The sequence below is a fragment of the Psammomys obesus genome, unplaced genomic scaffold, assembly GCF_907164565.1.
Source record: "Psammomys obesus unplaced genomic scaffold, mPsaObe1.curated_primary_1811, whole genome shotgun sequence".
NCBI lineage: Eukaryota > Metazoa > Chordata > Mammalia > Rodentia > Muridae > Psammomys > Psammomys obesus.
In genome coordinates, this window is record NW_026595981.1 from 391,223 (window position 1) to 404,721 (window position 13,499).

General features: G+C 51.5%; 1 protein-coding gene across 5 annotated transcripts in view; it reads right to left on the minus strand.

Moving 5' to 3' along the window:
* Rap1gap2 (RAP1 GTPase activating protein 2) overlaps positions 1–13,499 on the minus strand; it is a 211,341-nt gene that overhangs the window by 131,445 nt on the left and 66,397 nt on the right. Inside the window, exon 1 of one of the 5 annotated variants that reach the window (XM_055619474.1) lies at positions 1,643–1,954. The exons of the other annotated variants lie outside the window; for them this stretch is intronic. Coding sequence (XP_055475449.1) covers positions 1,643–1,749 — 107 coding nt within the window. The 5' untranslated portion in view covers positions 1,750–1,954. Of the gene's footprint in view, positions 1–1,642; positions 1,955–13,499 lie in introns of those variants that run through there. 5 annotated transcript variants of the gene reach the window in all.

Below are 13,499 nucleotides of genomic sequence, written 5' to 3' on the forward strand. Positions count from 1 at the left end.
CCGAGCCCAGCCAAATCTGCCTTTCTCTGGAGCAGTTTCCTCTTCTTTCCCCAAAGCAGGATCTGGGGCTAGCCGCTCCTCCGTCCTTCTAGTGCAGGAGGTTGGCCCATCAGGGCCTCTTCAACAGAGTATGTGAAAGGGGGAAAGAAAGCGAGGGCCAGGGGCAAAAGGGTCCAGCGCAGAGCCCTGGGCTCCTGTGGGGGCAGCCTTTCTATTGGACACCACTGTTCTCAACATCATACACCCGTAGTCCACCTGAAGGATCTCTGCCACATTCAATGCCATTTATTTTTTTAAGATTCTATTTTATTTCTACATATGTGTCTATGTTGGGGGATTGCACATGCTCCCCTATCCCCCACCCTCCCCACATATGGGTGCTGGGAACTGAACTAGGATCCTCAGGAAGAACAGGAAGTGCTCTTGGCCATTGAGCCATCTCTCCAGCCTCAACACTTAGGTGTTTTTATTACAACTGTTTCAACTGGATGGATGCATTCTCAGGATTGCCTACAGTTAAATAATGCTTTCATTATTGCCACAAATGGAAAAATAAGTTCCGCTCATGGAACTTAAGAAAGGACTCTAGAAAATAAATATCGCCCCTCTGAGCAGATCCTTTCTTCCGTCTAAAGAGCTGGAGCCAGCCCAGCTCTCCCTGGTTTACAAAAGGAACATAAGCAAGAGTTCTAAAGGTGTCGAGGCCAGACTACCAGCGTGCCGAAGCTTTCCCTTTGAAGGAATCATGAGCGCGGGCAGAGAAGTGAGAAGAACTTTCTTACTGAGTGACTCAATGTTATTTCATACTCAACCACCTTAATCATTTCCCTGGCGCACCATCCTGTGCTGAGGGAAACATCTCATTAATCCACATTTTGGAGAAATGGGAGTAAGAAGGACCACACATGACCAAGACCAGATTCTTAAAGCCCTCCACTTCTCCGTCCAGCACCACCCAGGTGTCTGCGACTGTGAGACCCTCGGGGGACTATGAGGAGCTGCAGTACTGCCCACCCCAAAATTCCTCCAGCAGGACTCCTGAGAGTCAGGCGGTTCCAATATCCCAAGTCCCTGGGACCCCGAAACCGTCAAGAGCAGCTAGTAGGTGTCAAGTCTGCAGCTGGAGGCGGAGCCAGCTCAGCTCTACTCCCTGCATCCCACCCAGCCACCGCCACCACCGACTCCTCTCGCCCCCCCCCCCCCCCCCCCCCCCCCCCCCCCCCGGCAGACGTCTATGGTGTCCCTGAAATAGCCTGAGACAGCAATCTTCAACGCCCAGGAGCAAACTGGAGAGCGAGCAGTTGCAAGAAAGAGTCAAAGAAGGGAATACCCAAAAACAGACACGGTGGGGAGGCGGGGGCTAAGCCACCACCAAACTTGGTCCTTGCCTGCCGGCGCCCAAGCGCAGAGCCCCGGGAGCCAGGCAGGCAGCTCGCGGGCTCAGCCAAGTTGCGGAGAAGCTTGAGCTCACGGCTCTCCTCCTCGCAGGCTTCGGGATGGGCACCTCTGGCCGCGCCAGTGTCCGGTCCAACCAGCCAGGCGTTTTCCCCGTCCAGCCCGGAGCCAGAAGGAAAAGTCGACCCGAAAGGAGACGATTCGTCGCGAGTGAGCAGGGCAGGGGCGCCGGCGCTGCCAGCTTTACCTTTTCTCTTTATTCTGTTTCCGAGATTTGTGCAGGAGTCCAATGAGCACCACGGCGGCTCGGATCCCCGCCTTTCGGCAGTGCATCCTCCCGGCCGGCTGGGACATGGCGAGGCTGCCTGGCGGCGGTGCCCAGCCGCGCCCTCGCCCGCCGCGCGTCCCCGCCGCCCCGGCCCGTGCCGCCCGCCTCGCATGGGCCCCGCCCCGCCTAGGTGCGCCCGAGGGTCAGGTGACTGGGCGCTCACTTCCCGGCGACCTTCAGATCCTCCCCGGGGCCCGCGGGCCGGCCGGCGTCCGCTCCCCCGGCGCGGGCATTCCCGAGGCTCCTCCAGGCTCCGCGGGCTCCCGGCCTCCCGCTCCGAAGCACCGCCCGCCCCGGCCCCGCCCCGCCCCGGCCCCGCCTCCCGGGCCCGGGCTGCCGACACCCGCAGCGGACCCGGCCCGCGAGGCGACCCTGGGAAACTCGGGCGGAGAGCAGGGCACCTGACCCCGGGGGCGCAGGCGGCTGAACCAGGAGGGAGCAAGGATCGGATCGCGGACTGGCGAGGGCGATTGACCGTGCGGGGCTGCGGGGCTCCGCGTCCGGATTGGCACTGCCCTGTGCGCGCCGGCTCTGGCCTTTCCCCCCGAGCCCCTGGGTCCTGGTCCCGGGCCCCCACGCCCTGTGTCTCCGCCGGCCGCCTCAGGCCCCCTCCCCAGGCTGCCAGGCTCTAGCACCGGCCCGCCAAGATACTTCTCCGATGCTGTCACTGGCTTTCCAGCTGGAGAGAAAAACACTCGGACAAGAAACGCGTGTCCGCCACCATTCTTCCTCCGTCCCAGATAAACCGCCTTCACGCGTGGCTGCCGCGGGGCCTCCAGCCCCAAGGTCCCGCTTTGGGCGGACACGAGGACAGTCCCAAGTCGAGAATGGGGGGTGCGGGGGTAGGGGAGGTTGAAGAGGACGAGCAGGAAGGCCACTACCTCCCCTTCCACCACGCGGAGTCCGAGAAAGGAATGTCGTGAGGCACGCTGGAAGGACCGGCCGCGGTCAGCTCCCGTTAACAGTTGCCCTCCCGGCCTCAGCATTTAACAGCACCGAGTTGGTGATCAACCTCACCTGGTTCCTGCGCCCGCACAAACCCACGGCGTCGGACCCCCAGGTCCCCACACACCCTGTGCGAGCTCCGTGCAGATTTTCACACAGAGCGACTCAGCTAAGGATGGGGCGTTGGCCTAACAGCACCAACACAGGGTCTCCCCTCCGTGGTCACTTCCATTTGCTGCGGGGCCTCCCAGCCCCCCTTAGCCCTTGAAGCGTAACTAACTGCCTTGCCCCCTTGGGGGGAAGGAATTGGGCATGGAGGGGGTGGGGGACGACGGGAATTAAAACAAGCCAATTAGTCCATCTTTGGAAGCAGCCCTGTTGGGACCAAGAGGTCCCTTAGCAATTTGCCTTGTTTTTTACACAGTCTAGTGTTCAAGCAAACAGGAAAATACAGAGAGAGGAGGGGCAAGAGCGGAGGGGGCTCCAGATGAACTCCAGGGCCCTGGGCTTCAGTCTGGCCTCTCCAGTGGCTCAGTGTCTAGTGCCGCTAGAGCTGGGGCAGAGAGGAGAAGCCCCAAGGTGATTCCAAAATGCACCTGGTCTATTTATTGCATCCATTAGCAATGGCCTTGGGCCCTCCTGGGTCTCCTGAGTGGTGGGGATCACAGATAAGCCATGGACGTCTATTTATAACCCAACTGGAGTGACCCCAAAGGCCCCACCCTTAGGGTAGGCAGCTGCAAGTATTTCACAGGGGGTGACTTCAGAATCTACATGCGGGAAAGAATGGGAAGTGAGTGTTCTCAAACGGGGAAACAAAAATAGCCCCAGCACAGACAGGGTGCAGGGCCTCCGGAGCCCCTATGTGGCCAAGAGGGCAGCGCAGTCCCAGTGGAAAATCCATCTGCAGCTGCCGAGCAGTGTGAACAGCTCCCACTGCCCACTGCCTGGGAGGTAGTTCAGGTCCAGAGCACAGCGGGCACAAAGGCTTAGCGAGAAGGTGCAAAATCTCTCCACCAACCGGGTTCCATTGGTCATTCTTGTTTGGGGATTCCTGGCCCTCTCAGCTCCCTCAAAGCCTCAATGTGCCTAAAAAACAAATATCTCCAAAACACCAGCTACACCAGCCCCCGTCGATGGAACATGGAGCCCTGTTTTTCCCACCCCATCACCAAGCCTGTTATCAACACGATTCCTCCTTAAATATGCTACTCCATCGCCCACAGCCATTAAAGCCATGCACCCCACCCAGGAAACAGAAAGGCAGGGAAACCAGTGCCAAAGGACCTCACCTCCATCTCTTCTAGGCTTGCTACCCATCCAGCATCTATTAAACAAGATGAATTCAGTTTCATGCAACAGACAAGTGAGAGACAGAAATGGAAGACTATCCTTGCGCCGTTGTTATTCAAACAGGTCATTGCTAATGCAAAGAGCTAGCACACACCGGACTGCAAATGAGCATATGTCCAACACGTATGCACAGGGTGACCCAGACTGGCCCCGTGTGAGGTCAGTCCCATGCACCTTCACAGCTTTTAGTCTTAATGTTATACTGTCAACTATTTGCTTATACATTTGTTTTTGTGGAATCACCTTGCTTCTTTACTGATGTTAAGACATTTGTATCACTGTGATGGGAAAAAAAAAGAGTTATTAAATTCTACCTCCATACTTATCTTGCCCATTCAGAAAAATAGGTAAGTTTGAAGATTCAGTCATACATTTGCACCAAATCAAGATGTGGTTCTTGAAGAAATCACAGTCTGAAAAAGGGATGAAGGGGGGGCATTTTTCACACTAGTGACTGGAAGGTGTTCTCAGGTCACTTTTGAGTAGGCCACAGGAATAAAGACCTTGAAGGCAGGAGTGGTCACAGAAGGGGTCCCCCTGAGGGTCCCCTCCCATCCCTTACCCCGGCAGCATCCTCACTCACCATCCTGAGAGCCTGGAGTCCTCAGAAACAAAGCCCGGCAGCTGGCAGCCCGGGTCTCTGCCCCTGTGGGGCCTCGGAGGGGACTGCAAGCAAGTCAGTCATCAACAGAGGACAGACAGCTGCACCGCCACTCTTAGGCCAGCAGATTCAGACACACAGACATGCATGCCATGCCCTGAAGAAGGGGCTTTCCATGGCTGGAAACCGGCTGTGGAAACATAGCCTTGTGAAAGCCAGAATGCGACCAGCACCCCTAGTCTCAGAGAGCACCCCCAGCCGGCACTCCCTCCCACCTTAGGCTGACACTGCTCTGAAGCAACGCAAATATGAAAGATTTGGGAGCTTTTGAGGCCAGGGTGGGGCCAGATGTCTACAGATGCAGTGTCCCTCCCTTTCTGCAGGAATAGTTTCCAGCTAACCTCTGCATCATCAAACCGTTAAGGAAAAGCAACCGTTAAGAAATAAAAAAATCTAACACCTTAGTACAGCAACACCACAGTCTTTTTACTTTGAGGGACATGTTTATGCACACATTCCTGGAGAAATCCCTCCTCGGCCTCCCTCTGGCACCTCACACTTGATCGGACCTCATACCTGTGTACCATGAACCGGACTGACTTCCTTCTTGGCAGGTGTACCAGCGCCCCCTCCTGGACGGCAACACAGTTACACTATCACAAGAGGGAAAGAAAGCGGGAGAGGGAGGCAGGAAGGCAGACGGAGGGTGGGAAGAGGGAAAGACTGAGAAGGTCATTCGAGGTGGGAGAGCAGTTTCCATTTTGAAATGAGAGAGAGGAAGAGTCTTTGCCAACACACCAACTCTCCTCTCAACAGCCAACAGCTCCTCACAGAGTTGGCAAGCAGCCCCTAAAAGGGCCCATACCCACAGTGACAGCTATGGGAAGCCATCCACAGGCAAGACTCTAACGGAGCCCAGCTCGTGCTCCCAGAGCCACACTCCTCTGAAGCAGCCATCCTGCGGGCAAACCAGCCAACCAAGCAGAGGCCCCGCCCAGAGCCAGCTCAGATTTTGGAACCATGTCTAGGAGAGCGTGTGGCATTTCCGAGCTCCCGGGGAAGGAAACCACCCGGAGGAAACCCACAGAGCCCGCTCCAGCTGGGCGTTCAGCCCTGCACATCCCTTGGTTGCCCAGAGTCTGGGGAAAGCGCTCAAGGTGTGATGTTAATCAGAACTTTCCAGATATCTATTCAGAGGGTGCCAAAAGAGTTTTTAAAAGAAAGAGAAATGCTTAAAATACTGCTTGAGTTTCTCAAGATATTTCAAAATCATATTCTCTCTCTCCCTCTCCCTCCCTCCCCCATCTTTATCCCCTTCCCCTTCCTCTCTCCCTCACTTGCAGATTTTGGATTTTTGCTAAGCTGCATGACTGATTTTTTCCCCACGCTGGAAACATTTGAATGAAATGCTTTGGAGTCCTCAGTTTCTGATGAACATGAAACAGTGCTTTTTTAGCGTACAGGCATCCCAGTGATCATTCCAGGAAACAAGGGGCTGTGTGGCCAAGTGGCCTTCAGCACGACCCTTCCTCCAAGGGTCCCCTGACCCCCACCTTGCTGATCACAAAACTCTCAGCTGCCAGCTACCAGCTAAGCCACTTGCAACCAGAGTCTCCAGGGCTGAGCGGCGGGTCTCTGGGAAGCTATCTCCATAATATTAGTAGCATTGCTTAGCAACAACACCCTTCGAAGCAAGAACCGGCAGACTCTCCAAAAACTCTCCACAAAGAACAGAGCGGATTCTGAGACATGTCTTATTTATATACTATCTCACATGCCCAGTCACAGTCTGGGCTTGACTGTCTGGAGATGAGGAAATTAGACCTATGGGACTTTGTGTTTGTTTGTTTGCTTACTTACTGTAATGACCTTGGCTAGACATTTCTTTTAAATGTCTTATGGTGGTGTCCTTTTCAAAGGCAATCTCCTGTAACCTTTTCACGGTGATTCAAAACTGTGCACATCAACATCAGCTACTTCAGTGAGCCACGTGCGGTGATGAGCTGACAGGTGAGTGGCCATTTGTGCCCACACACGGTGGCCTCAAATAACTCTGATATGAAGACACTACATCATGGGGTCAACAGACCACACACAGACAGACGGATCTGAACTGGAATTAATCCCATCTCCAGTTTTCACTAGCTGCGCACCTCAGGCTAAGAACTAATTCTGCACCCCTCGTTTTCCACCCACATAAACGAGGATGGAGACAACAAGTGCCATCCTGAGCCTATGGCAAGGACGAGGTGGCCACTGCATGGAGCAAGTAAAGACTTGTATCAAAATGTATAAAGCAAATTCTATTCCAAACAGTCAAGTCTGAAAACGGCAAATGTGCCACTCAACAAACTTTGATAGTTATTCACCCAGTGAAACGTCACTCAGCAACACAAAGAAACAAATGCCCCAATAGGGGTGATGGCAAGGGTTCAAAACCATCATGCAAGGTACAAAGACCCTTCATGGTTCCATTCATAAGAAATTTTAAAGAAATTCAGGGTGCAAAATTACAGTAGAGCCCAGGCACCTGACTGTGGGAGGCATGTGGTTGTTGGTTAGTTGCCGTTTTTTAGTTTTTTGTCTTGAGATTGCTGTAGGTCTTTAAATAACTTCGTTCTTTGAGATTATAATATAATTACATCATTTCTCCCTTCCCTTTCCTCTCTCCACACCCTCTCGTGCACCACTCTCCTTTTGTTCTTTCAGATCCATGGCATCTTCTACTTTAGTTGTTACTGGGGTGTGTGTGTCTGTGTGTGTGTCTGTGTGTCTGTGTGTATCTGTGTGTGTGTGTCTATGTGTCTGTGTGTATCTGTGTGTGTGTCTGTGTGTGTCTGTGTGTCTGTGTATATCTATGTGTGTGTCTGTGTGTATCTGTGTGTGTCTGTGTGTGTGTGTGTGTGTGTATCTCTAAACATGGATACAATCTTCTCAGTTTGTATAATGTCGCTTCTGTGTGCGTATGTTTTCAGGGCTGACCATTGCTGTGCTCCTCCCTGGGGAAACCAGTTTCCAGTGCTGTCAGCACTCCTTACTTGCCTGTAGGGCCGCGGCCACGTGAGCTTCCCCTTCCGTGTCAGCATGTCTGCTGGCCTCGTTTTTGCTCAAGTCATGCGTGGGCAGCCATGTTGGTGTAACTCTATGGGTGTAGGTTGGGTTTTCTAGGAGTGCAACCCGGCAGCAGGCGCCTGGCTCCTCCGACCCTGACATCTTACCAAGCCTGTTCCCTGCGCCTTGGGTGCAGCAGGCCTGTGCAGACTGGACGCCACAACACCACACTTTGATTGGTTGTGGTTCCCAATCAAACTATTCAGTATCAGGGTAGGACAAAGTATCAATTTGACCAAAACATAAAATTACAATTTGTGCCTGTAGGTAAGGACAATTTCTACTTCGAAAGGAGCAGAAGTGAATAACAATCCACAGAATAGAATCCACAGAAGTGTCACATGGATCTGGGGAAAATGACATGTAAAGGCCAGGATGACGCTGAGGAAATGGTTCACTGAGTAAAGTTCTAGCTGAACAAGCATGAGGAGATTAATCTGGATCCCCAGCACCCCCATAATAAGCAGGACACAGCAACGTGACCCTGCAGCTCTGGGAACACAGGCGGGCTCCCCGGAAGGTCACTGGCAGGAAGCCTAGTTCAATCAATGAGCTCTGGGTTTATTGAGACCCTGTTTCAAAAAATAATTTAGAAAGTAATTGAAGAAGACAACAGACATTGACCTCTGGCCTCTAAGGCCTACATTAACATCACATACACACACAAAGAGAGAGACAGAGAGGGAGACAAAGAGAGTGACAGACACATACTTTTTTTAAATTAAATAACAGCATAGCTGAATTTGTAGGTGCACCCAGGAAGCTGAGGCAGAAGAGATGGCTCAGAAGAGCACTGGCTGTTCCTCCAGGACATCTGAGTTCAGTCCCCAGCATCCACATGGCAACTCACAACTATCCATAAGTGCAGTTGAGGGGATCTGACATCCCCTTCTGGTCTCTGAAGGCAGTGCGTGCACATGGTTCCAATAACATGCAGGCAAGGCACTCGCGTAAAGGGAAAGGAATAAACCTTTAAAGATAGGGGAGGGAGGGAAGAAGGACTGTAAATAGATGGTTAGTGAAGCAGGGAGAAGGCCCAGGAGTTGATGACACTATGCCATTTGCTTTGTGTCACTGAGCAACTTCACAGTTAAAAATAATAATAATAATAATAAAGAACTGGGCATAGTGATACCTGCCTTTACTCCTAGTCCTAGGGAGGCAGAGACAGGTGCATCTATATCAATTCAAGGCCAAGCTAGTCTACAGAGTGAATTCCAGGACAGCCAGGTCTATGTAAAGAGACCCTGTCTTAAAAACAAAAACAGAAACAAAAAACAAAACAAAACAAAACCTTCATAGTAGGGAAAATGGCCAATAATGGTTATCTCAGGAATTCCAACTTCCACTGTTTCCTTTGTAGTTTTCCTTGACTCACAACTTTTATGTAAAGACTATATATTAATTTTTCAAATCAAATAAAAACCAGGTCCAGGACCATGGCTAGAGAGGTACAGCACTAGCCCGGCATACACCATAAGAACAAATAAATATCAAGAACACTAGATAAGAATGCACACAAAGGCACCTTGCCGGTGACCTGTAAGTGATCATGTCCTTGTTGCATCGGGCGAGTGGTGTGACTGTCTCTGCTGGTCACTGGCAACCAGAGGCAGGCACCATTCCGTTTCATACACACACACACACACACACACACACACACACACACACACACACATGCCTACCCTTAGCAGCTCTCTGCCACCCATTTGCCCTCCCTCCCATGTGGGAGTCCGTGTCTCCCAATTCTTACCAGTGTAGCACACACAGAGATGGAATGCAGGACAAATGGTACAAGCCAGAATCCATCACAGTGGGACCACTGGCCACCTTTGATTAAACCTTACAGCCAAGCCGGGCTCAGTTGTGCACGCCTGTAGTCCCAGCACTCTGGGAGGCAGAGGCAGGTGGATCTTTGTGAGTTCAAAGCCAGCCTGGTCTACAAAGTGAGTCCAGAACAGCCAAGGCTACTCAGAGAAACCCTGTCTCAAAAAAAAAAAAAGTAAAACCTTACACTTATAACCAGACATGGGTCCACCAGCAAATCCACAGGCTGCTGCCACCACCAACCCGTCCCTGCTGGATTCCAGTTTATTACCCAGTGGTCTGGACTACTCTCTTTCTCCAACTGGTCCCTAAAAATCTGGGGCTGGAGGAAGTTGCCCCTTATTCCTGGGTGGGATCAAAGCCTTCTGCTGAAGAACATGCTTCCTCCCCTACAGACTCTGGACTCTAACTCACTGATGTGTTGATAGCTCCCTTGCACCCTGGCATGAAATCCTTTTAGCCTAAAAGGCCAGCACAAAGCTCGGCTCTGCTGCTGCCACCGAGTTTGCCGGGGCAGGCTGACGAGAGATGCACCCTGAGCAGCTGCACCTCTGGGCTGGGTAAGTGCTCTTCCAAGCCTGCTTCCCCAGCTCCTTGGAAGTTCCTCCAGCTGTCTAGCCTGTGTCCCCTCCGCTATAGTCAAAGCCCTCTTTTCCGTCCTTGGGGATTAACTGCTTGTAGTTGCGTCTCTCTGACCCTCCCCGTGTCAGGAGGGGCCCTCAGAAATCCGCACCAGCTGGTCGCTTTCTTCGGCTTTGAAGCCACACATGCTTTGCTTCCGTCCATTCTGCACAGTACCCACTCCGCACCGGACAGCTTCACGGACGGCACAAAAAAGTAAAACACACCCCAAACAGATCTGGGGGAGGGCTATTTCAAGACTGTCCTCAGGGAAACAACAGACCTCTGTTGACAGAGGAAGGGCTGTGAGGTTTCCCTTTCATAAGAAGAAAAGGAGTGGGGGAGGGAGATTCATTCATCAATTTACCACCGTCCACATTGGTAAGCTGCAAATACAGGCAGAGGCTTCTCTTTCTGATCCCCCTTTCTGCTCAGGGAAGGTCAAGCAAAAAGAACAGGGCATCCTGGCCCAGGCCGCCGGGTTCTGTCAACTTTGTTTCGCAGTGCCTAGGCACCAATGAGACCTGTGCCTTCCGTTCCCTACTGTCTGTTGTTTATTTGTTTAGTGACAGGCAGACACACAGGCAGAGACAGAGACAGAGAAAGGAAGGAAAGATATTAAATTCTTCCCTCCAGAGGTGGGTATAGTGGCACTCACCAGAACTTACAAAACAGAGGCAGACAGATCTTTGTGAGTTCAAGGACACCCTGGTCTACATAGTGAGACCCTGTCTCAAATAAAGCAAACAACACAAACAATTTTTCTCCAGCCACATGGGGTCACAAAGGATGGGTGAGGTCACAAGAATGACAAAAGATTTCAAGTTTCCCGAAACTCTCCTTTCGAACGCATTAAATCCATTTCAAGGTTGAGGGGGCTGGTTACACTGTTCTTTGCACACTCTATCCGACATTTCGCCAGTAGAATAGTCTAAGGTCAGTGCCCAGGCAAGGCCAGCAGTGACCTCCATGTGAGCTCATGTACATCCATTATGAGAATGGAGTTCCTCAATGCTGAGGAAGCAAAACCTTTGCTTTTCATAAAGAATCAGGACCTGAGACAGCCTGAGCTTCCAACCCCCAAGGCAGGAGGTACAGTGAAGGGCACAGCCAACCAGCCTCACACCAACCCCCAAGGCAGGAGGTACAGGGAAGGGCACAGCCAACCAGCCTCACACCAACCCCCAAGGCAGGAGGTACAGGGAAGGGCGCAGCCAACCAGTACAATAAGTAGAACAAAAAGAAACACACAAGAGAGCTGGGTGACTGGAGGGTTTTTTTGCTTCCTGTATCATTTTTGAGGGAAGGTTTCACGTAATCCAGACTGGCCTCAACTCACTACATAGCTGAATGTGGCCTTGAACTTCCTTCTACCTCCACTTCCACAGAGCTGGGATTGCAGGCACCTGTCACTCCCTTAACGTGTTATTTATTTCTGAGACAGGGTTTTTTCTGTGTACCTCTGGCTGGACTTCCCCCTGCTCCTATTTCCCAAGTGTTGAAATCTCAGGTGTAAGCTACAATGTTAGCACAGAAATAGCAGGTTCTTCTGGTTTCTAGAAAGTAGGACCATATTTTGAAAATAATTTTTTGACAAAATAGAATGCTAAGGCTGTATCTCAGTGTTGTTAAGAGTGCTTGCCTAGCATCCTAGAGGCCCCGAGCTCTATCCCCAGCATCGGGGGAAGGAAGGGAATGGGGGAAACTGATTTACTTCACAGTCACAAGTAGCAGGCCAGATCCCTGCCTCTTAGCCACACAGATGCTGACCAGCTGGCCTGTACATGGGCCTCTTCCCCTTCCTGGGGGAAATGAGAAGTCACTGGTACAACCCAGGGCTGTGAGTATGATACCACATACGGGAAGGCCCCACAAAGGCGTTCACTGACTTCCTGACCTCCAAGCACAGGGAAACGAGAGGCTTAAGCCTTGTGCTGGTCACTTTTTGTTTTTTGGTGTTTGTTTGTTTGTTTGTTTGTAACCAACTCAACATAAACTATACACACCTGAAAAGAGGAAACCCTCAACTGAGAAAATGCCCCCGTCAGACCAGCCTGAGGCAAGCCTCTAGGGCTTTTTCTTGATTAGTAGTTGATTCGGGAGGGCCTGGTCCACTGTGGTTAGTGTCACTCCTGAGCAGGTGGTCCTGGGTGGTGAATAAAGAGAACAGGCTGAGCAAGCCATAGGGCGCAAGCCAGCAAGCAGCACTCCTCCATGGCCTCTGCTTCAGTTCCTGCCCTGAGCTCCTGCTCTGGATTCCAGCCAAGATAGACTTGAACTTATGAAATGTAATAAACAGTTTACTTTTTCTTAAGATGTTTTTGTATGTGTATGAGTGTTTTGCCTACATATAGATATATAGATATAGATGGCTGTGAACCACGGGGAGAGGCTGGGAACCAAACCTGGGTCCTCTGCAAGAGCAACAAGACCTCTAAATCACAGAGCCATCTGTCCAGTCATCACATATACACTCACACAAGCACACGTGCACACGCATGTTTTGGTGGCCGAGCCCAGCCTGTGGCACCATTTTGAAGACTCTGGAGCTTTGAGAAGGAAACTGCTAGGGGTGCTGTGCCTGGGGGTTACAGCAAGTTGTGGTTCTGAGCTGTTGTCCAGTTTGGGTCAGCCACCGTCACAGCTCCGGCTGCTCCTGCTGCCATGACCCCTGGCACAAAGGACCACGCCCTCGGAAGAGCCCTTCCTCCCTTAAGGGGCTTCCGTCAGGCATTGTTACAGTGATGAGAAGAAGAACCAAGCCAGTGTCCACATGTCTCCTGTGAAGCACACCGACTTAGTACTTTTCCTACACAAAGTTAAATTTTCAATTAAATGTTTTTAGATTTCAAATCGGGGCAGGTGACACGGCTTAATGAATAAAGATGCTCACCACCAAGCCCGACCACCTGAGTTCAATCCCCACGACCCACAGCGTGGGAAGAGAGAAACAATTCTTATAAGTTGTTCTCTGGCCACCACCTCTCTCTCTCTCTGAGTCTCTCTCCCCTCTCTGTCTCTGTCTTTGCCTCTTTCACTCACATACACACACACACACACACACACACACACACACACACACACACACACGCTATCAATGGATGTAAACACGAATAAAAACAACTAAAGAGGTAAATACAGTGCTGAGATGTAGCTCAGAGATGGTATGCCTGCACAGCATGTCCAAGACCCTAGATTCAAGCCTCATAACTGTAAGAGAGACATGCATAGGTGCATAGATACTTTACACACATACATCATACATACATAGATACATACATACATACATACATACATACATACATACATACATACATA